Below are 24,301 nucleotides of genomic sequence, written 5' to 3'. Positions count from 1 at the left end.
TGCTGTGGATTTCCAGGGAGCACCAAGATGTAGCGGCAGGGTTAGGAAAGTTAGGTAAAAGTAATTGCACAGCCTGGCCAGGGGTATTGATCACTTGTACATAATATTCACTATTGTCAATAAACTCCGAAGAATGTCACCCTGCTTTTGGCTCCTTGTTCTGATAAGCAGTGTTCTTGTTACTCAGATGTGAAACCTTTCTGCACAAGGTAAAGGCAGGTGTCTCTGTCCAGGTCCTCTTCCTTGTGCTTTGTGCAGCCTTCAGACCAGAGTGATGGGTCCAGCCTCACAGTCACTGGACACATTACTGAGGCCTGCACCTCAGTGGTGCTGGTCATTGCTGCCAAAATGTAGTGGGCAGGCGCCACAGAGTTCTCTCATACTCTCTGTGCGCTCTCAGCATCTTTAAGGTGGGGTTGGCTCCCATCACACCAGCATCTGCGACCAGTGATGCTGTGCACCAGCTCCTAAAGGGCTAAGGTGCTGAAGGCGGACACAGCATCAGATGCATCTAAAGTTTCATGGTTGCATCTCTGATATGACCTTGATCACAGAATGCAAGCGAGCTGCCCTCGGCCAGACAGGAGTCAGATATTCTCAGAGGCTGTGTGAAGATCTGTGGAGTGTCCACACTGCATGTTGTCATCATCCTCCTGCGATCAAGCGATTGTTAGGGCCTCCACTGCATCTCCATGACAGGAGCATTCTCACAGAGGGTATTGGCGCTGTGATAAGCCAGACTGGAATCAAACTTTCACAAACTGAGATGTGAGGATCTACGAGGACACCTCACTGCATGTCGTCGTCATCCTCCACAAATCTGGCATTGATCACTTGTACATACTGTTCACTATTGTCAATAAACTCCTAAGAATGTCGCTCTGCCTGTGGGGTCTTGTTCTGATGAGCAATGTTCTTGTTATTCAGATGTGAAACCTTTCTGCACAAGGTAAAGGCAGGTATCTCAGTCCAGGTCTTCTTCCTTGTGCTCTGTGCAGCCTTCAGACCACAGTGAAGGTCAAGCCTCACACTCACTGGGCACATTACTGATGCCTGCACCTCAGCTGATCATTGCTGCAAGAATGTAGTGGGCAGGTGCCACAGAGGGCCTCCCAAGTGTGCTGGCCTCTTCTAGTCAGTGCGAGAGCCTCATTCCTGTCATCGTCACCACCGAGGACCCCCTCACCCTCATCCTTGTTGGCGTCTTCCTCATCAGAGGATAAGTGTAGCTCCTCCATCTCCTCCTCAGGCAGCTGCTCTCCCTGTTGCAATGCCAGCTGTAAAGGGTGCAGCACACAATGACGATGCGTGACACCCTCTGCCGACTGTATCGCAGGGCTCCATCAGACCGGTCCAGGCACTGGAACTGCAAATTGTGAGCTGCTGTATGAGCCTCATTATAGCGTTGCTCTGCTGCAGTCTGAGGCCACCGCATGGGTGTCATCAGCCAAGGCCTCTGTAGGTAGCCCTTGTCCCCAAGGAGCCAACGCTTCAGCCTCTGTGGACCCTGGAAGACTGCAGGGATCTGCGAGCGACTCAGGATGTAGGCGTCATGCACACTCCCTGGAAACCATGCGCACACCTGCAGGGCACGTTTCTGGTGGTCGCATACCAGCTGCATGTTCAGTGAGTGGAAGCCCTTGTGGTTGATGAAGTCCACTGAGTGTAGTGATGGAGTCCTGAGCACCACGAGTGCAGTCAATTGCACCCTGCACCTGTGGGAATCCCGAGATCTGGGCAAACCCAATGGCCCTTGCATCCTGGCTGTTCCGGTCTCGGGCAAAATGCACCAAGTTGTGTTCCATGGAGAAAATGGTATCTGTGACCTCATGAATGCATTTGTGGGTGGCGGATTGTGAAATCCCACAAAGGTCACCTGTGGAGCCCTGAAAGCAGCCACTGGCATAGAAATTGAGCGCCGTGATCACTTTCATAGCCATTGGCAGTGGATGCCTTCCATGACCCCTTGGTGCCAAGTCCTGCAGTAAGTGGCAGATGTGAGTCACCAGGTCCCTAAACATGCACAGTCATCGGCGACACTGGTTCTCAGTCATCTGCAGGAATGAGGTGGCGTCTATAGACCCTGGGTGTTGCTAGGTGCCGACCAATCATGGCTCGCTGTCGCTCCTGGGCAGCATGTGCGGGAGCCCCTGCTGCCTCTTCTTCATGAGGTTGCTGCTCCTGTTTGCGCGGCCAGATGCCTCAATCGCCCTCTCCTCCATCTTCTAGTCTCTGCAGACCATCAGGCACACAGCTAGGTCACCAGGATCCATGAACCTGACGTGGTCCTCCTGCAGCATGAAAGAGAAAGTGACCCAGTTATCATGGCTGTACGTAGCACCTTTCCTGGCCCTGTGTGACTGCCCCTTAATGCTCCCTGGAGAACACTGCTCATCCCTCGGATAGCCAGAAATGAACGCGCTGCATGGCTACCCTGTCAACCCGCGACATTGGGGACACTAGTCCAAACCAGGATGCTGAGATTGCAAGAGGTTGTAAGCACCTCCAGCAGTGACTGCCACATGGCCAGCATTGGTGAGATCGTACAATGTGTGCAGTCCAACTGCGCCCTGGTCCAATAACGTGGTGGCAGACTCGAAGTCCGTGCCGGTAGGGTGGGGTGGTGGTGTGTGTGTGTGGTAAAGTATGGAGCGCTTGGTGGCCCTTTGGTGTCTCCACGTTGTTTGTATGGGCGGGCAGGCTAGGAGCCTGACCCCAATCATATCACTGCAGCTGCGCCTGATCTGTCTTAGTTGCAGAGGCATTGTCAGCTTATACAGGTGTCGCTAATGCATGGCCACTTCCCTCGCTTACCCTGCCCCGCACCTTGATTGCCTGTGCATGGGATGCAGCGCCGACCCCTGACCGCCCTCAACTTCTGAGGCTGGCCAGCACTTGCCCCTGGACACCATCCCCACCTCAGCACTTGCCCCTGGACACCATCCCCACCTCAGCAGTTGCCCCCGGAGCCAGGCATCAGTTGCCTCCACCCCTCAGCGCCAGAGGCCTGTAAATGACGGATGAGCTGTGGAGAACGCTGCTGCTCACTCACCTCAGTTCCCCCAAAGCGTAGGCCAAGTGCATGTCGCCTATATGTTGTGACGTGGATGGACGATACGGCAGGGTCCCAAAAGCCTGGTGGGGTGGCCTTTTAATTATATGCTAATGTATTACAATTAGCTCCCCGCCAACCGATGGCGGGAAGCGCAGACTGCCATTGGTGGGCTGGGCGGATGATCGCGGCCTGCCTTCATGCCGTTGTGAAGCAGGTCATGCCGTATTTTCTGCGCACACCACCATTCACACACGCTGCCAGCTGGCTTGGAAAATTCCGCCTATAGTCTTTTATCAAGTTTCCAGTAGGTCCTGTTATCTTCAGACATTGTCATTGCTTTGCAGCCAGTGTTTCTCAACCTTCTTTTACTCCCAGGAGTTGTCCGCACCACTGTGTCTCCCCTCTCCTATCTAACTGGAATATTGTGTGCAGTTTTGGTGTCCTTATCTGAGGAAGGATGTACTTGCTATAGAGGGAGTGCAGTGAAGGTTTACCTGACTGATTCCTGGAATGGCGGGACTGACGTATGAGGAAAGATCGAGCCAGTTAGGATTATATTCGCTGGAGCTCAGAAGAATGAGGGGTCATCTCATAGAAACTAATAAAATTCTAACAGCACTAGACAGGGTAGATGCAGAAAGGATGTTCCCGATAGTGGGGGAGTCCAGAACCAGGGGTCACAGTCTGCAGATATGGGGTAGACCATTTAGGACTGAGATGAGGAGAAATTTCTTCACCCAGAGAGTGGTGAGCCTGTGAAATTCGCTACCACAGAAAGTAGTTGAGACCAAAACATTGTATGTTTTCAAGAAGGAGTTAGGTATAGCTCTTGGGGTGAAAGGGATCAAAGGGTATGGGGAGAAAGCAGGAGCAGGCTATTGAGTTGGATGATCAGCCATGATCTTAATGAATGGCAGAGCAGACTCGAAGGGCCAAATGGCCTACTCCTACTCCTAGTTTCTATGTAACTCCTGACCACACAATAGTTATTGGCTTAAGATGCCCCACTATGTGAAAGGCATAGTGTAAATAACTAATATGTCCTCAAAAAACAGCTCCCCTCACATTGTAGAAATGCACCTTTCTAAACCTTCCTTGTATTGTTGTTACTCCCACTTTACTTTTAAAAAGAAACTGCATTTAGTCTGCAGTAAAAACACTCAACTTTAACTGTTGCAATATGACTATTTGCCAATCCTTTACCAATAGCTGGTCACTACATTATTGCCGGAAAGGGAGAAAGCTCTGCTCGCTCCATCACTTCACCCATGATTTGGGAATCGGGCTGGCTTGGATGCAAAGCAATCTTCCTATCCACCATATCACCCACAAATTACTGCTGCTAGTTTAAAAGGAAATAAGACTGATACAGTGCTGGATTTGTGCTCAGTATGACACTCATTGAGGAGTACAATACCTGTAATAGTCTCCGGATTGACATTTCCTGATTCCTTTAATCATTTCTTGGTGTGTAATTTGAAACTCCTTTCCTGGGAAGAGGAGGGTTGCCATGACAGCAGCTTTGGAGTGCGTGTGTATGACTGCTCCAGATCCTGTAGAATTATAATCAGCACTTCATACACAATCCCAAATACATGGAACTGAACCATTAGCACAATATCGCACTTAGAGAAATACACAGAGCTGGTGCAGATAGGGGGAATTCAATCGCTATGGTTAGAATGTCTAGCAATACCTCAAATTTAAAATTCTCATCCATGTGTTCAAATCCCTTCATGACCTCATCCCTCCTTGTTCTTAACATTTTCCAGCTCTACAACTCCACGGTACCTTTAATTCTGATCCTGATTTTTCTTCATCCCACCATTGGAGGCTGTGTCTTCAGCTACCTAGGCCCTGAAACTCCCTCTCTAAAGTTCTCCTCTCTCGCCATCCCTCTCCTCTTTTACGGAGCCCCTTAAAATCTTTGGCCCAGTTTTTGGTTACCTGTCCTGATAGCTCATTATTGTCATTGGTGTCAAATTTTGTCTGATTACATTCCTTTGAAAGGCCTTGGGGTGTCTTATATTAAAGGCACTTTATAAATCCAAGTGGCTGTTTCCTTCCCATGATAACCGCTGCATATATAAATAGATTGACATGGGCTGCACAGCTTTATTGTCCTGGCTTCCCCATTCTGCAAGTGTCATCTAAAGCTGCAGTAGTCACAGTTCCTTGCCTTTTTGCTTTTTACCATCTTGATGCAGGAATTGCTTTACATTAATAATCCTCCTTTATGAAAGAAAGAACTTGTATTTATATAGCACTTTTAACGTAAGACTGTAAATGTCTAAAGTTGTTCCACAAATAGACATATGGAAAACAGAATCAAGCCAGGAAGGAAAAGGTTAAGAAAGCTAGATTGGAGAGGTGGATTTGAGGTGAATAGCAAGTAACTAAAGTAACAGAAAGGGGATTGTCTTGGGTAATGTTAAAATGTTAATGATAAAATCAAAGCTCCTGAATTGAAGCAAAATATTGACCAGGTTCGGAGATTGGTTAGAACGTAGATGACAGAGAATAGGGTTAATAGATATGTACTCAAATTGGAAGGAAGGGACTAGTGCTGTCCCTCAAGAATCTGTGCTGGAGTCTCAACTATGCATTATATTTATTAATGACTTGGATAACACAATAGAAAGCCACATATATCCAAGTTTACCTAATACAAAGTATTTTAGAGTGAAACATAAACTTGAAAAATGACACTGATATATTAAGTGAACAGGCAAAACTGTGGCAGGTAGATTTCAACAGTCTAGGGGGCACCATTTCATATGCCCCTGTGGGCTGCGTTTCAGCAGGGGGGGGGTGGTGGCGGCTTGAAAAATAGGACGGGTGACTACCCCATCACCTTCCCACCCACCCCCGAGCTCACCTGCATAATATGGAGGGGTGGGCATGCCGAAATTGGCAGGCCACCCATCATATTTAAATAGGTAATCAAGGGTCAGTTTGGCTTGCTACCAAGCCAACTGAACCTAATAATACGCTACCCCTCCATAAAACATTTGGCGTGGGCAGTTGGGCAGGAGTGGATGGCCCATTTTTTAAAATAATTTCTTAAAAGGGTGGGAAGGAAGGGGGGGGTGTCTATTTTTGGGGTTACCCTTTGTGGATCGGCCTCCCCTAAGACAGAGCCCCCCTGTTTCTTCCTACCAGCCTATAGCCTTAAACCCACCCCACCCCAAGCTCCCCTACTTGACCTTCCCAAACCCTCCCTGCCCCTGACCCTGGACTTATCTGTTTCCATGAATCCATGGGCCTGCTTCCTCCTCCTCTTGTAGTCCTGGCAGCACCCACTAACATGCTCCTGGCACTACCAGGACTGATGGAGCTGTCAGCCAACCGGATTCGTTGGCAGCTCCAAAGAGTAGGACCTCCTCCCCAGTGAGGGCCGAAAGTCCCATACTGGCTCTGTCTAGCTCGTCCTGCAGTGCTTTATGGCTGCAGGGTGGGACAGCATGGAGTGGGTCGTCATCCATTTTGCACCAAAATAGGATTGATTCGAGTATTACTTAAATGGTGAAAAGCTTGGAACTGCAAAGAGAGTTAGGGTCCACGCACACAGATCCAGCGGTCAGATTATGAGGAGAGAGTATATAAAATAGGCTTGTATTCCCTGGAATAAGAAAGTTAAGGGTTTTAAGATTTTGTAAGGAATTGATAAGGTATATAATGTGAAAGCACTTCCCCTAGTGTGGAGAGTCTAGGGTAAACGGCCATAACCTTAATTTGAAAGACAGGCCATTCAGAAAAGAATTTAAGAAACGCTTCTTCATTCAAAGGAAGGAAGAATTGTGGAGCTCCCTCCCACAAAAATCCATGGGTTGTTAGAGATAGGAATGGAAGAGAGGGTGGTAGCTGATTAGAGAAATTGGAACTTGGTTTTCATAGGTTTTATGCACAGTTACAATCATTTTCACAGTCTTCCACCAGCAAAAGCTGAACCTGATTTTGAATTTGCTGCCTGGACTGTATCGTCTGGTTTGTATATCTCAGGTGGCAGAACTGTTTAAACTTTGAAGGACAGTTTGCATTTGCTACCTTAATGGTGTGTGAAAAGTGCTGCTGTTGGGATTTGCATATTATCAAACATAACCATACTCAAAATATATTCATTACAGGTTAAACTACCTTCAACCCCACCAAATAGACAGAGACAGGGTGAGGCGGTGGTGCAGTGCTATTGTCACTGGATTAATAATCCAGAGACCCCGGGTAATGCTCTAGGAATCTTGGGTTCATATCCTGCCATGGCAGATGGTGGAATTTGAATCCAATAAAAATCTGTAATTAAAAGTCCAATGATGACGATGAAACCATTGTTGTAAAAACCCATCTGGTTCACTAATGCCTTTTTAGAGAAGGAAACCTGCCATCCTTACCTGGTCTAGCCTACATGTGACCCCAGACACACAGTAATGTGGTTGACTCTTAAAATCAAACCGCTAAAAAGCCTAAAAGGAATGAAACCAGGCAGACCACCCAGCACTGGCCTAGGCATGGAAATTATAACAGCAAACTCAGCTCTGTTGACCCTGTAAAGTCCTCCTTCATAACATCTGGAGACTTGTGCCAACAGTTGGAGAGCTGTCTCACAGATTAGTTAAGCAACAGCCTGACATAACCATACCTTACGGATAATGTCCTAGACATCACCATCACCATACCTGGGACATTCCTTTGGCCTACCCTGTGGGACAGGACATACCTAGCAGAGGAGGTGACACAATGGGAGTTGCCCTGGGAGTCCTCAACATCAACTCCGGACCCCATGAAGTTTCATGGCATGGGAACATCTTGCTGATGGCCACATACTGCCCCACCACCACCCTCCCGCTCAGCTGATGAATCAGTGCTCCTCCATGTTCAACACCACTTGGAGGAAGCACTGAGGGTGACAAGGATGCAGAGTGTACTCTGGGTGGGGACTTTAATGTATGTCACCAAGAGTGGGCAGGAGCACCAATGCAGATGGAGCTGGCTGAGTCCTAAAGAACATAGCTGCTAGACTGGATCTGCGGCAAGTGGCGAAGGAACCAAAAAGAGGGAAGAATATATTTGACCTCATCGTCAACAACCTGCCTGTCACAGATGCATCTGTCTATGACAACATCGGTAGCAGTGACCATGACACAGTCCTTGTGGAGACGAAATCCCGTCTTCACATTGAGGATACTCTCCATCATGTTGTGTGCCACTACCACCGTGCTAAGTGGCTTAGATTTCAAACAGGTCTAGCAACTCAAGACTGGGCAACCATGAGGCGCTGTGGGCCTCAGCAGCAGCAGAATGTACTCGAACACAATCTGTAACCACATGGCCTGGCATATCCCTCACTCTACCATAACCACCAAGCCAGGAGATCAACCCTGGTTCAATGAAGAGTGCAATGGAAGAAGCAGCACCAGCCATACATAAAAATGAGGTGTCAACCTGATGAAGCTATAACACAGGACTACTTGCATGCCAAACAGCATAAGCAGCAAGTGACAGACTGAGCCAAGCAATTCCACAACCAGTGGATCTGCAGTCCTGCCACATCCAGTCGTGAATGATGGTGGACAATTAAACAACCCACTGGAGGAGGAAGCTCCACAAATATCCCCATCCTCAATGATGGAGGAGCCCAGCACATCAGTGCAACAGATAAGGCTGAAGCATTTGCAACAATCTTCAGCCAGAAGTGCCAAGTGGATGATCCATCTCAGCCTCCTCTGGAGGTCCCCAGCATCACAGATGCCAGTCTTCAGCCAATTTGATTCACTGCACATATCATCAAGAAATGGCTGAAGGCACTGGAACCTGCAAAAGCTATGGGCCCTGACAATATTCCAGTGATAGTACTGAAGACTTGTGCTCCAGAACTTGCTGTCTCCCTAGCCAAGCTGTTCCAGTGCAACTACAACACCGGCATCTACCCAGCAAGTGGAAAATTGCCCAGGTATGTCTTGTACACAAAAAGCAGGACCAATCAAATCCGGCAGTTACCGTCCCATCAGTCTACTCTTGATCATCAGTAAAGAGATAAAAGGGATCATCAACAGTGCTATCAAGTGACACTTGCTTAGGAATAACCTGATCACTGATGCACAGTTTAGGTTCCATCAGGGCCACTCAACTCCTGACCTCATTACAGCCTTGGTTCAAACATGGACAAAAGAGCTGAACTCCTGTGGTGAGGTGAGAGTAACTGCCCTTGCCATCAAAGCCACATCTGTCCGAATGTGGCATCAGGGATCACTAGCAAAACTAGAGTCAATGGGAATCAGGGTGAAAACTCTCCGCTGGTTGGAGTCATAACTTGCCCTGGAAGATGGTTATGATTGTTGGAGGTCAGTTATCTCAGTTCCAGGACATCATCGCAGGAGTTCCTCAGGGTAGTGTCCTAAGCCTAACCACCTTCAGCTGCTTCATCAATAACCTTCCTTCCATCATAAGGTCAGAAGTGTGGATGCTCGCTGATGACTGCACAATATTCAGCACCATTTGCAACTCCTCAGATACTGGTGCAGTCCACGTCCAAATGCAGCAAACCTGGACAATATCCAGGCTTGAGCTGACAAGTGGCAAGTAAAATTTGCACCACACAAGTGTCAGGCAATGACTATCTCCATCAAGAGAGAACCTAACCATCAAGAAAGAATCTAACCATCACCCCATGACACTCAATGGCATTACCATCGCTGAATGCCCCACTATCAACATCCTGGGGGTTACCATTGACTTGAATCTGAACTGGACTAGCCATATAAATACTGTGGCTACAAGAGCAGTTCAGAAGCTAGGAATCCTGTGATGAGTAACTCACCTTCTGACACCCCAAAGCCTGTCCACCATCTACAAGGCACAAATCAGGAGTGTGTTGGATGAGTGCAGCTCCAACAACACTTAAGGAGCTTGACACCATCCAGGATAAAGCAGCATGCTTGATGGGCACCCCATCCACAAACATTCACTCCCTCCACCAGCGATGCAGTGGCACAGCGTGTACCATCTACAAGATGCACTGCAGGAATTCTCCAAGGTTCCCTAGAAAGTAGCTTCCAAACCCACGGCCACTACCATCTAGAAGGACAAGAGCAGTAGGCAAATGGTAACACCACCACCTGGAAGTTCCCCTCCAAGCCACTTACCATCCTGACTTAGAAATGTATCACCATTCCTTCACTGTGGCTGGGTCAAAACCCTGGAACTCTATCCTTCACGGCACTGTGGATGGACCTACACCAAATGGGACTGCAGCTGCTCAAGAAGGCAGCTCACCACCACCTTCTCAAGGGCAATTAGAGATGGGCAATAGATTCTGGCCTAGGCAACGATGCCCACATCCTACGAATGAATGAAAAAAGATGGAGAATTACATCAAAAGATGGAGAAACTGAATTATTTAGGTTACTACACCAGGGCATTCCATCTCCATGGGATTGGACATGAGGATAGCATGTACACTCCAATTCAGAGTGGGTAACGTTCCAATTCAGAGAGGATGCACTCCATTTCAGAGCGCATGCTCTCCAATTCAGAGCGTGTAACCTTCAATTCAGAGTGCGTGCTCCCCAATTTAAGAGCATGTAAATTCCAATTCAGAGCGTGTAAATTCCAATTCCAAGCGTGTATGCTCCAATTCAGAGCATGCACGCTCCAATTCAGAGCTTGTGCTCTCCAATTCAGAGATTGTATGCTCCAAATCAGAGCATGCACGCTCCGCTTCAGAGCATTTACGATCCAATTCAGAGCGTGTGCGCTCCAATTCAGAGCTTGTGCTCCAATTCAGAGCGTGTGCTCCAATTCAGAGCGTGTGCTCCAATTCAGAGCGTGTGCTCCAATTCAGAGCGTGTGCTCCAATTCAGAGCGTGTGCTCCAATTCAGAGCGTGTGCTCCAATTCAGAGCGTGTGCTCCAATTCAGAGCGTGTGCTCTCCAATTCAGAGCCTGTATGCTCCAATTCAGAGCTTGTGCTCTCCTATTCAGAGATTGTACGCTCCAAATCAGAGCATGCATGCTCCGCTTCAGAGCATTTACGCTCCGATTCAGAGCGTGTGCGCTCCGATTCAGAGCGTGTGCTCCAATTTAGAGCGTGCTCCAATTCAGAGCATGTAACCTTCAATTCAGAGTGCGTGCTCCCCAACTTAGAGCATGTAAATTCCAATTCAGAGCGTGTAAATTCCAATTCCAAGCGTGTACGCTCCAATTCAGAGCATGTACGCTCCAATTCAGAGCATGTACGCTCCAATTCAGAGCATGTACGCTCCAATTCAGAGCATGTACGCTCCAATTCAGAGCATGTACACTCCAATTCAGAGCTTGTGCTCTTCAATTCAGAGATTGTATGCTCCAAATCAGAGCATGCACACTCTGCTTCAGAGCATGCACGCTCCGCTTCAGAGCATTTACGCTCCGCTTCAGAGCGTGCGCGCCCCGATTCAGAGCATGCGCGCTCCGATTCAGAGCGTGCGCGCTCCAATTCAGAGTGCATGCTCTCCAATTCAGAGCGCGTAAATTCCAATTCTGAGCATGTACGCTCCACTTCAGAGCATTTACGTTCCAATTCAGAGCATGTGCTCTCCAATTCAGAGCGTGTATGCACTAATTCAGAGCGTGTGCTCTCCAATTCAGAGCGTATGCTCCAATTCAGAGCGTGCGCTCCAGTTCACAGCGTGCGCGCTCCCATGCAGAGCGTGCGCGCTCCCATTCAGAGGATGTATGCTCCCATTCAGAGGGTGTACACTCCCATTCAGAGGGTGTACACTCCCATTCAGAGGGTGTACACTCCCATTCAGAGGGTGTACACTCAATTCAGGGCATGTACGCTCCAGTTCAGAGGGTGTACACTCCAATTCAGAACAGGTACGTTCCAATTCAGAGCGTGTGCGCTCCCATGCAGAGCGTGCACGCTCCCATTCAGAGGGTGTACGCTCCCATTCAGAGGGTGTATGCTCCCATTCAGAGGGTGTACGCTCCCATTCAGAGGGTGTACACTGCAAGTCAGAGGGTGTATGCTCCCATTCAGAGGGTGTGCTCTCCAATTCAGAGTGTGTGCGCTCCAATTCAGAGCGTGCGTGCTCCAGTTCAGAGCATGCACGCTCCAATTCAGAGCAGGTACACTCAAATTCGGAGAGCATATGCTCCAGTTCAGTGTACGCTCTCCAATACAGAGCGTGCGCGCTCCACTTCAGAGCGTGTACGGTCCAATTCAGAGCAAGCGTGTACTTTCTCATGGCACATGCGTAACAAATGAAAGAAAGTATGTCCTCTCACCGACAGGTTAGTGCTTACATTCCTATTAGAAACAGCCCAAGTATTCTAAAAGATGCTGTGCACAGACTCCTTACCTCGCATGGTATAAGCATTCATAAAGAGAGGTGTGCATTGACTTTTCTTTAGCTTCTTCGAGAGTGGAGGACCAGAGATGTCACATCCTTTTATGTCACAGACAAATAAATCATCCGGCTGCAAGACAGTCAGCAGAATTTAGGAACACTGAATTGGACAGAGACGGTAAAGCACCATCACTTAGGATGGACAGTGAAAATTATTTCTGATCTAGTATTAACTGCTAGCTTGCCTGCTGTGTTGGTGTATCAGCGAGTAGAAGCTGAACTCTTGTCAACAATACACATTCTGTGTTTTACGGTTACTGATTCTTGCCAGTTTTAGATTTTTCAACAAACGGTATCAGCAAGTCAGAGGCAATAAGTTCATTCAATTAGAGCCCAGGAACTTTAAACGGAACGTACTCTTAGGGGTATATAACAGACAGACAAAAACTCAATCTCCATTAATTTGGATTTTTGATTTCCAATCCCCAGTGCAGCATTGCTTTATCAAACGTAAACCATTTAGACCGAAGCAAAATACTGTAGATGATGGAAATCTGAAATAAAATCAGAAAATGCTCGAAAATAATCAGCATCTGTGGAGAGAAAAACAAAGTTAACATTTCAGGTCTATGATGTTTCATTAGAACTGAGAAAAGTTAAAAACTTAATAGGTTTTGAGCAAGTGAAAGGCAGCAGGTGGTGGGAGAAGGCACAACAAAAGGTAAGGTCTGTGATAGGTTGGAGGGCGGAAGAGATTAAATGAGAAATGGTTTCATGGCACAAAAGATAAAGCGAGTGGTAATGGATTTAGTAAAGAAACAAAAGATGTGTCCAGATGAAGTGTCAATGGCAGGATAGCAACCACCAGAATGCAAAGTAATGGGATTAAGATTGTAACAAGAGAAATACCAAATCAGCAGAGAAAAAACACAAAACGAGGGCAGCTTGAGATCATGGCCTCAAATTGTTAAACTCAATGTTGAGTCCAGAAGGCTGTAAGCCCCCGTCGAAAGATAAGGCATTGTTCCCTGAGCTTGTGTGAGCTTCACTGGAACACTGTAGCAGGCCAAGGACAGAAAGGTCAGAATGGGAGAACTGAAATGACAAGGGATAGGAAGATGAGGGTGATGCTTGTGACTGAACGGAGGTGTTCCTGCAAATTGGTCACCCAGTCTGCATTTGGTCACCACAATGTAAAGGAGGGCACATCGTGAGCAGCGAATACAGTATACTAAATTGAAAGAAGTGCAAGCAAGTCACGCTTTCACTTGGAAGGAATGCTTGGGGCCTACGATGGTGAGTAGGGAGGCAGTAGGGAACAGGTGCTGTCTCTCCTGCGCTAGCATGGAAAACTGCCATAGGAAAGGGAGCAGGTGTTGCGGTGACTGAGGAGTGGTCCAGGGTGTTGCAGAAGGAATGGTCTCTTTAGAATGAAGTGAAGGGGGAGTATAAGATATGTTTGATGATGGCATCACGTTGGAGGTGGCAGAAATGGAGGGTGAATGCTGAGACTGGTGGGATGGAAAGTGACAACAAGGGGAAGCCTATTATGGTTCTGCGGGGGAAGCACCACCAAATACATTTTCCCTTCCACTCAATCACCGATCTTCCCTTTTGTTCTTCTTCCACCACCTCACTTCCCTTTCACTTCTCAAAACCTATTAGATTTCTAACTTTTCTCAGTTCTGATGAAAGGTCATAGGCCTGAAATGTTAACTCTGCTTTTTTTCTCCAACAGACCTTCTGGCTGACCTTTTGAGTATTTCCAGCATTTTCTGTTTTTATAAACCATTTTGATATGAACTGACAGCCTTTCAAATTATCGAAGCTGATCCGGACTAATCATTGTAGCAGCGGCAGATTGGACTAAAAGTACCCGCTCTGGAAGCTGGGGCTCGTTCATCCCACACAATGTCAACAGCATGAGAGTGTAATGTAATTAACCAGGCAGTCTCAAAGTATCAGCTTTTCACTCCGGTACTAACAGATGCTGTTACGTCAAGTGAAAAAAGAAAATGATTTTAAAACACATTTCAACATTTGATTATTGTAGATGTCAACACTCATGTAGAAAAGGACTTTGTTAACAACACTGGTTAGATATACATTGGCTCGGATTTTGCAGTAGAAATAACAGTGAGGCTAACCCCATTCACTAAAGTACAAATTGGATGGTAACTTCTGTCAACCGCACAAATACAGTTCATTGTGAAAATCAGGAAGATGCTGGATGAGTTACCCTGCTTCTCCAGAAGTTTTGCTATAACAGTATCTTGCCAAGAGATCTGACACTGAAATATATAGAAGGGTATGAAGTTGTGATGCAGTACTTACATGGTAAAATACACACTATGCTGGCTATGAAAAGTCAGGGCTTGTCCATTCTAGCAAAGGTCAAATTTTAATGAGATGATAAATCTTAATTACTGCCAAAAAACTTCTCTGGCAGTGAAAATTAACTTTTAGCACGGAGTCTCATTTTTTTAGATTTTAATTATTGTTGGAGGCTTTAAAAGATAAAAATATTTAAGTATATTTTAAAAAATCTTTCTCTCTCTTTTATCTCTCTTCATTTAATCTTTCTTTCTCTCTATATTTCACTTTCTGTATCTGATTTGACTTGAATTCACCATTCTGACACCTCTTGGTTCAGGTTTGTTGCTACTTAGGAAGGATTCTTCAATCTGATTGGTTAAGGAGATACACAGTTGCTTGGCTTGTTCACATAGGTGCAAAATCCCCTACAGAGGGTGCTGTGCTGAAATAGCTCTCTAGTTATTGAAGTTCCAATGTAAAATCCTACAGAAAGTCTGTGGGCAAGTCTAAGAGAAATGAATGGCTGGTGTTTTTCGTTTGCCATTGACTGCAATATCCAGGCCAAAGTTATATCTTTCCTGCACAGGCAAGAGTGCTACCAATGAGTCAAGGGATATTGTTTGTAAATGTACTGCTTCTCTTGAGCTGAAGTATTTTAGTGGCTCACTGTTCCCTGCCTCCCCTCTGACGTAAAAGTTTGAGTAAGAGGGATATTTTACTAGTTTACAATGTTGCTTTTCCTCATCCTACAGAGTTTATTTGATGACACATTCCAACCAGCAACCCCCTCCCCCAACCAAGATGATAAGAGTATATCAGTTTTCCTACCCACCATACTGTTATCTTCTGCCAGTTTAATAGATTGCCTCTGACCCCTACTCACTGTCTCCTCCACCTGATGTGCCTCCTTGGCTGTTGGCCGTTAATCCTTTGGCATTCACCTGCTTCTCTTTCATCATCAAATTCCTCCACAATTAAAGACTTTCCTGATCATGTCTCACAGCAACACAACTGGTTATACAGTGGAAACCAGAAGTGAACACAGTAATCCTAGTGGAAAGTCTTGATACAATGTCTATAGGTCTGTACTCTTGTTTTGCACTGCATCCCAAAATCCTTAACGGTTTGTAAAAATTTTAGTGCAATATTGTCCAGCACTGAAAGTGATAGGTTAAAACATTATTCCTAAGACGCTTTCTGAGCTTCCCTTAAATCCAATTTGGATATTCTCTGCACAGTTATATGGTGATCTAAATCCTTTTACTGCAAAGCCTGACTCTGCTGATCTTTCTATGTTAGTGTCATCAGAATTTTCGATATCTGGGTTATTAGTGAGGATTATAAGCAACAGGAGCCCAAGTAATATTGCCAATTGAAGGCTCTTTAACCTCTCGAGATTTCTCTCCAGTACTAGGCCCTTCTTAAAAAGCCACTGCCAAACTCCCACCTAAGAGAATTCCTAATGGAAAATATGAAATACTGCAGGGGGATGTAAATGGTTGGTGTTACCAGCCATGGCTCAGGAGGTTGCATTCTTGCCTCTGACTCAGAAGGGCTAGGTTCCACCCCAGAGACTTGAGCAAATAATCTGGGCTGACACTTTATTGTAGTTCTGAGGGAGTGCTGCACTCCCAGAGGTGTTGTCTTTCAATAGCATCCACCCATCCCGGAAGATGATGGACTGCTCCAAGGGTATGTGTCACTTCAGTATTGACCATCGTCTGCTCTGGCTGTAGAGGTTGATTTGTGAGTGCCAGTCCCTTCTACAGCTGGCACAGATGAATAGAGTTGGCCCAAGGTCGAATGTTTTTTTTGCCTTCCGCTGGGCTCTTTTCTGCCATTTGGTCATTTTTTTTGTTCTCGGCTTTTCCCATTCCCTTCCTGACTGATTATCTCCAGGCACTCCAGTCAGCAGCAAGGAATCCCATGCATCAACTCCGATCCCACACAACCTGAGGTCTTGCTTACAGATGTCTTTGTACCACGGACATGGGAAACCTGTTGGTTTTGTGCTGATAGCAAGCTCACCATACAGCAGGTCTTTGGGGATGCAGCCATTGTCCATTTGGTTCACATGACCCAGCCAATGGACTCACCGATGACTCAAGAGAGCAAACATGTTGGGGATCCCTGCACACTGGTGTACTTACATGCTCAGCACTCTGTCTTGCCAGGAGATGCCCAATATTCATCTGAGGCAAAGGAGGTGGAAGCTGTAAAGCCAATTTTCATAGCTTGCATCAGATGTCCATGCTTCACTATTGTAAAGAAGGGTTCTGAGAACGCAAGTTTGGTACACGTGGAACTTCGTATTGTTATGACTTGGTGAGGAGGGACAAACTGGCTCCCCTTTATTCAGCCCCCCTGGTTGGTCGCAGCAAAGGGTTTTTAAAATGTTTTTTCCCTGTGAATGGCTTTTCCATCTAAATGTAAATACTTTTTAATAAGGAGCCAATCAGACCAGGTTTTCTCGTGTCAAAGAAAGAGGAAATAAGAATAGTAACAATATGATTAAGTCCTTTGCGACTGTTTGAAGATAGCTAGGTCCCTTTAAAATCCTGGAGCTGAAGTCCAGGTAACTGCACTTTGCGGGAGACATTTTCCTTCCTTTTAGTTCAGTGATCCATCTCTCCTGAGTTCTGTCCGATGGACAGTCACTATCTGTGTGAAAGATGTTTACACTGTTAAGAGATAGGGTTTTGCTTCTTCATGGGGGCATTGGGGGGGGGGGAGAGAGGGAGAGAGAGAGAGGGAGAGAGAGAGAGGGAGAAAGAAAGAAATTTTCCAAGAAAGGAATTTGATTAACATGTCCTGCAGTCATTGTTGTAGAACAAGTAATCACATTTTTGGGCTTTCATCTTAGACACTTTTGACACATTTCAAGATGGTAGCAACCAAGAGGAGATAGGATTATTTTGTCCTCCTCAGGGGGTTCTGAGGATCTGTTGGGTGTATCTGGCTGGTTAGCAGTTCCCATTATCTTTACTGTTGATTAAAATTAAGCACTTTGCATTTTTAATGCCTTCCTTTCAAAAGTCCCCTTTTTGAAGTGGGTCTTGACACCCCCCGGGTGTGAAATTCCATGCAACATGTCAGGGCTGTTCTGCAGTGCAATGCATATAGGAAATCTCTAGAAAAGTGGTCAACTTACAATACCACTCATCAGGTGACTGGTGGTAGCCATCTTTGGTCAGGATCTTTTCTTGTGTTTTTGCTTAAAAAAAGGTCCACTTTAAACAGTTTAATATGTTTTTGGTTAGCTGAAGTTATAGGTAGATTTCACTCAGTCACAATTCCTATCGTCAAGACAGTATTTTTGGTTAGCTTGCTGTTGGTCCACACTCAACTTCGACATAATAGTTGTGGCCTTGGCAATCCGGGTGCTGATTTCGGCATCAATGGACAGATTACTGGTAATTATTGATCCAACTTATGTGAAGCTGTTGATGACTCCCAGAGTGAGGTTGTTGACGTTGATGGAAGGTGGAGTGTCCACATCGTGGCCCATAACTTTGGTCTTCCTAGCGCTGATTGTCAGTCCAAACTCCTTGCAGGCCTGAGAGAACTGATCTAAAGGCTGTTGTTGAACTTCAGTGTGGGATGCCAGCAGTCATCAGCAAACAGCAACTCATGAGCTAAGCCATTATGCACTTTGGTCTTGACACACGATCTTGCCAAGTTGAACAGCTTGCCATCAGCTCTGGCTTGCAGGTAGGTACCTCATTTGAGTTGCTGAAAGTGTACAATAGCAGCATGGAGAAAAATACGTCTCAGCGTTGATGCCAGGACGCAGCCCTGCTTTACGCCGCTGCTGGTCTTGTAAACATCCCATGTTGCTCCATTGTAACTGATGGAATTGTGCATGTTCTCATGGATAGAAGAAATGATGCCCAGGAGTCCAGCCTATTTTCTGCAGCAGTTTGGAGAGCCCATCTCTGCTGACATGATCAAAAGCCTTGGTGAGGTCCATGAAGGCAATGTAAAGTGGTCTGTGCTGATCACCACACTTCCCCTGTAACTTCCGAAGTGAGAAAATGATGTCAACTATCGATCTGCCAGCTCTGAAACTACACTGAGACTCAGGGTAGATGCATGATGCCAGGGTCTGCAATCTGGTCAAAGCAATGTGAGCAAAGACCTTCCTGACAATATTTAATAAGGGGATGCTTCAGTAATTGTAGCAGTCACTGTGATCCCCATTGTTTTTGTACAAGGTGACTACATTTGCATCACACATGTCTTAAGGCAAAAATCTTTCCTTCCAGCAGGGCACAAAAGTTTATGGAGGTGCTTCAGCAATGCTGGTTTTCCACTTCTGATGATTTCAGGTGGAATGCCATCATTTTCTGGGGTTTTACCACTGGCAAGATGGCTAATGGCCATGTTGAGCTCTACTATGGTGAATGTACTGTCCAGCTGCTCCATGACAGGAAAGTTTGAAATAGCGCTGAGAGCTCCTTCAATGACAATGTCTTCCATTGTGTAGAGTTCAAGATGATGCTCCACCTGCCTTTCCATCTGCTTGCTAGGTTCACTGATGATCATCCCAGTCTTTGTCTTCAAGAAGGCTGATATGACCATTGCTGGGCCTGTTACTTTCTTGATTCCTTCATACATCCGTCTAGCATCCCTGTATTCAGCAGATTGTATGCTGTTGCAGAGTTTCATCTAGTATTGAGTGATGCAGTGCCGAGCAGTCTGCTGAGACTTGATTCTGGCCGCTCTGAGAACATCTAGATTTTGTTTGCTGGGGACTTGCATGTAGTTCATGAGGGCTCTTATCTTGTTTACAGTAACTGACTCCATTTCAGTCTAAAAAGCCTCAAACCAGTCAGCATTCCTCTGCTCTCTTTTCCCATACGCAGTGAGTGCAGATGGTGTCGCACAGCTGAACCCACTTTACACTGCACTCTGGCCTTGGGCATTGTTGTCCAAGAGGACATGATTAAGGATGTTGAACAACTTATGGGTCCTTTGCTGTCTTTCAGATGAAACGTTCGATGGATGTAAAAGATCCCACAGCACTAGTCAAAGAAGGGCAGGAGTATTCTCTCTGGTGTTCTGGCCAATATTTATCCCTCAATCAATATCACTAAACCATCAAATAAAAATGTAAAATGCTGGAAGTACTGAGTAGGTCTGTCAGTAGCCGTGGAGAGAGAAACAAAGCTAATGTTTCAGGCCAATGATCTTTCATTAGAACTCCTTTTACTAAAACACAATATGGGCATTAGCACCTTGTTGTTTATGAGACCCTTACATTGTGAAAATTAGGTGCTGGGTTTCCTACATTACAACCGTGACAACATTTCAAAAGTACTTTATTAGCTGTGAAGCAGGCTTGGACATCCTGGAATCATGAAATCATGAAATCAAATCTTTCCTTCTTTTTCTTTACCACAATAAATTCACCACACACCTGGATCCTTTCCTTCTGAACACCCGATGGAGCAATGTAGATTTCATCACTGAAAAGAGAAACATTAGATTGGTTTTAGCCTTCAATGAAACAAGTATTTAATACAGACACAGAACTGGTAAAAACAAGTGTCAGCAACAGTGTTTAACAGGGAAAGAGAAGAATAAATGATTCTTACCATCTTAGTCCCAAGAAATCAATTTATAATTTTATCTAGTTTTACAGGGTACTTACTTATTTCACGGGATAATTGTCACTAAAGTTTAATAGTCCTTAGGCTATGGCTAAAGACTACTGAGGAACAGCAGATCTCAGTCAGGCTAGTTCAGTATTTAAATCAGGCTGAAATCTGTCAGAACTGCTGTTGAATCCTGACAGTGCACGTGATGAATACATCATCAAACTGACTGGTATCTGTTGGGAGAAACAGGTTTGATGACCATTTCTCCTTTCAATCTATGGTCCACACATTGCAATTTTATTTTATTAGCAAAACTGTCAGATATTCCTAAACTCTTTAATTGAAGCTCAATGCTTCTGTTTAGCACCACAGAACATGAAACTCTGTGAGACTGAAAATTCTAAGCTGCCAACCTGAATTATTAATGCAAGGTTCTAAGTCAGGATGTAATATTGTTAGAAAGACTGCATAGAAAGCTCATATCTGGTTCAATACCTAGCACAATTTAAAGCATATAGACCAGCAGTCTGACAGGTGGCACCCCATGCTATAGCCCATTCACTACAACATTTCAGAAACATGGCTGTATTGTTAGTCCTCGAAAGGATCCATTTGGAATAGCACAGTGAGAACGGGCATACCTGAATTTCTCGGCCTTAGGATACAAAAGCAAAGAAGTATGGTAAACCTTTACGAATCACCTTTTAAGCCTTAGCTAAAGTATTGAGTCCAATTCTGAGCACCACACTTTAGGAAAGATGTTAAAGCCTTGGAGGGTGCGGAGGAGATGTACTAAATATCAGAGATGAAGGACTTCAGTTATGTGGAGAAACTAGGAAAGCTGAGATTATTCTCCTAGTGTACAGAAGGTTAAGGGAAGATTTGACAGCGGTGTTCAAAATGATTAGCGGTTTTGTTAGGATAAAGAAGAAGAAACTATTTTCACTGGCGGGAAGGCTGATAACTAGAGAAAACAGATGTAAGACACTCGGCAAAAGAACCAGAGGAAATAAGGAGATTTTAAAAAATATATAGTGAGTTACTATGATCTGGACAAAAGAGGCAGTGGAAGCAGATTCAATATAAACTTACAAAAGGGAACTGGATAATTGATTGGTGTGAGAGAAAAAACGCAGGTTTATGGGCAAAGAACAAGGGAGTGGGAAGAATTGGGTAGCTTTTTCCAAAGAGCTATTATCTTCCATAATTATGTAAGTCTGCACGAATTTTCATGGCTGGCTTTAACAGCTAAGGTTTGGCCATTTATACATATTTTGCTGATATTCATGAAATCTTTGTTAAGATAACATAAATTAACCTTATCTTACTTTTTATGTATCTACACAAGTGCCCTTTGAGATCTCCATTCATTATATTATTTATATTTATTAGGTATTCATTATGCTATATCAAACCTCACTGATAGATTCGACATTGAAGTCATTGAAAAGGATGTGAAATTGTGGCACTTACCCACTAGTCAACTGTTAAACATGGCAAAAAAAATTAGGGCTGGTGCATTCAGGTGTATGCACAGTTTTAATGGTGTAATAATTCAGAATTACTCACAAACAACCTCTCTGGCACTCAACATTTAATTTTACAAGTGTGCAACCCCATTCCTTCAGAATTTAATTGGCATTGGAGATGCAAAATAAACATTTGTTTACTTTTTCTTTCTGTCTCTTTTATCTCTTTCTCTTAATCCTATCTTTTGTTTTCTTTATTTTGCTTCCTAAACATTATTTAAATCCACTGTATACCTTCTAGTTTATATTTTCTGATTTAGACTCTGCGTGCCTCAGAGAAGATTCTTCAATCTCCCTGATCAGGCACCACAGTTCCCTTGTAAAGGGTGTCATACTGGATAAGATACCCCATGACAACTGATAGCAAATCTATGGTCAAAAGCCCCGGAAGATTTTGTGGTTGGCTGTCAGTGTAGTAAATAGTGAATGCTGTTCCTATGGCACTGCCTGCAAGATCTAGGCCTTTACATTTACAGCAGCGCTTTTAGAATATTTTGACCATGCAGTGTTTTTTTTAATATGTAGATTGTTAGTCTCAGCTGAATCATATGGCTTTTGAGGCATCCATTCAATATGTTATTAGTATTATTTTGCATTTATCATCTTTTAGGTTCAGGTTAGTTGTAAACTCTCCAGTTATCCAAGAAAATCTATTCTCTGATGCAGCCCTCTTTTTGCCTTATAGAAACACATTCACCTCATATTTGAAGATTTCAACCACAGAAGCATTGCCCTTTTCGCTAGCTTTTCTGCCCAGGTGATTTGGGACAGAACCCTCTTTATCTCACTGAATTTTACCCTTTTCCAGTCCAACATGATTATCTTTGACTTTTTTTTATCTCGTCCCAATCTTACATTCAACTTAATTATGTTGTGGCTCTCCTACTCTCACATCAGTTGTTTACTCCACTTAATTTCTGAGAACTAAATCTAAAGAATGCTCCTTCTTTTGGTTGTACTGTAAATATGTTGGCCTAAGAAGAATTTTTAGTCATGGTTAATCAGTGGATGCAGTGTTGATCAATTTGACCACTTCCTTAATTTGTTCTTGGGATTGAGCATTGCTGACAAGGGCATTGGTTATTGCCCATCCCTAATTCTCCTTGAGAAGGTGACGGTGAGCAGCTTTCTTAAACTGCTGCAGTCTATATGGTGTAGGAACACCCACAATGCTGTTAGGAAGGGAGTTCCAGGATTTGGACCAAGTGACAACGAAGGAACACCGATATAGTTCCAAGTCAGGATGGTGTGTGGCTTGGAGGTGAACTTGCTGGTGTTCCCATGCAACCCATGTCCTTCTAGATGGTAGAGGTCAAGGGTTTGGAAGGTACTGTTAAAGGAGCAGTGGCAAGTTGCTGCAGTGCATCTTATAGATCACACACACCGCTGTCACTGCACATCAGTGGTGGAGAATTGAATGTTTAAGGTCGGTGCTGCTTCATCTTGGACAATGTATTAGCCAGTTCACAGGTAAATTTGAAATAGTTAAGAATCACCCAGCGTTATTGCATCTTTGTTCTTGCATGCCTTTCTAAACTGTCTTCTGCTCTGTCCCTCTATCTCATTTCCACTGTTTGTAGACATGCTGTGCACAGTGAAAAACAACTTCCTTTTCTATTCTTTAACTCTACTCTTAGGATTCTGTCTTAAAGTAACCCTTAAAACTATTCTAATTGTGCATATTAATAAATAGCCAGCAATAAGAAAGATTAATAATTCAATTTTACATTTTGCTGATATTCAAGATCTACAAAGGTTTTCCACAAACTACGGTTTATCAACTCATTGTCAGCTCTCCTCAAATAGAACAGACAAGGAAAGGACTTCAATGATATAGCATCCTTTATTATCTAAGACATCCCAAAGAACTTTACAGTAAATTAAGTATTTTTAAAGTTAAATCATGGCTGTAATGTAGGAAACACAGCAACCAATTTGATCACAGTGATGCAACAATGACCAGCTAATCTGTTTTCACGATGCTAGTTAAGGAATAAATATTGGCCAGGGAACACCCTGCTCTTCATTGAAGTTGTGGCATGGAATCCTTTACAATTAGCTGAAAGGAGAAATGGAGCCTCAGTTTAACATCTCATATGAAAGATAACAGTTCTTGTAGTGCAGCACTCCCTCAGTAATGTACTGGAGTGTCAGTCTGGATTATGTGCTTAAATCTTTGCAGTAGGGCTGAAATCTATTTGAGGGGTTCAAATGGTTTACAGATAGATATTTGGGAGTGAGTAATAGGTTTGATTCTTACTGAGAGCTTCAGGTTACTGTGGATGTGTATAAATAATGACTCTTACTAAATCTGATGTGATGCTTGATAATGTCCCTTCATTATAAGGTTCCCAGGAGTGAATTCCAGGCTGAAATCCAATTAATGGGTTCAGTTGGTTTACATACAGAACTACTGGATTTTCTGTGGTGTTGTCCACAGAAAGTCAGGATAAAGTTGATTTCCCTTAGTGTATAA

General features: G+C 44.6%; 1 protein-coding gene across 1 annotated transcript in view; it reads right to left on the bottom strand.

The window, feature by feature from the left end:
• Positions 1–24,301, bottom strand: part of LOC121283192 (APAF1 interacting protein) — a 56,768-nt gene that overhangs the window by 5,760 nt on the left and 26,707 nt on the right. The window contains exons 3-5 of the mRNA XM_041197439.1: positions 20,116–20,164; positions 12,393–12,510; positions 4,473–4,608 (exon numbers count right to left, since the gene is read on the bottom strand). Of these exons, the coding sequence (XP_041053373.1) occupies positions 4,473–4,608; positions 12,393–12,510; positions 20,116–20,164 (303 nt within the window). The remainder of the gene's footprint in view (positions 1–4,472; positions 4,609–12,392; positions 12,511–20,115; positions 20,165–24,301) is intronic.

Source organism: Carcharodon carcharias, chromosome 10 (genome assembly GCF_017639515.1).
Source record: "Carcharodon carcharias isolate sCarCar2 chromosome 10, sCarCar2.pri, whole genome shotgun sequence".
In the NCBI taxonomy this organism is placed as follows: Eukaryota; Metazoa; Chordata; class Chondrichthyes; order Lamniformes; family Lamnidae; genus Carcharodon; species Carcharodon carcharias.
Note: the sequence above shows the minus strand (reverse complement) of the source record. Positions and strands in the feature narration are given on the sequence as shown.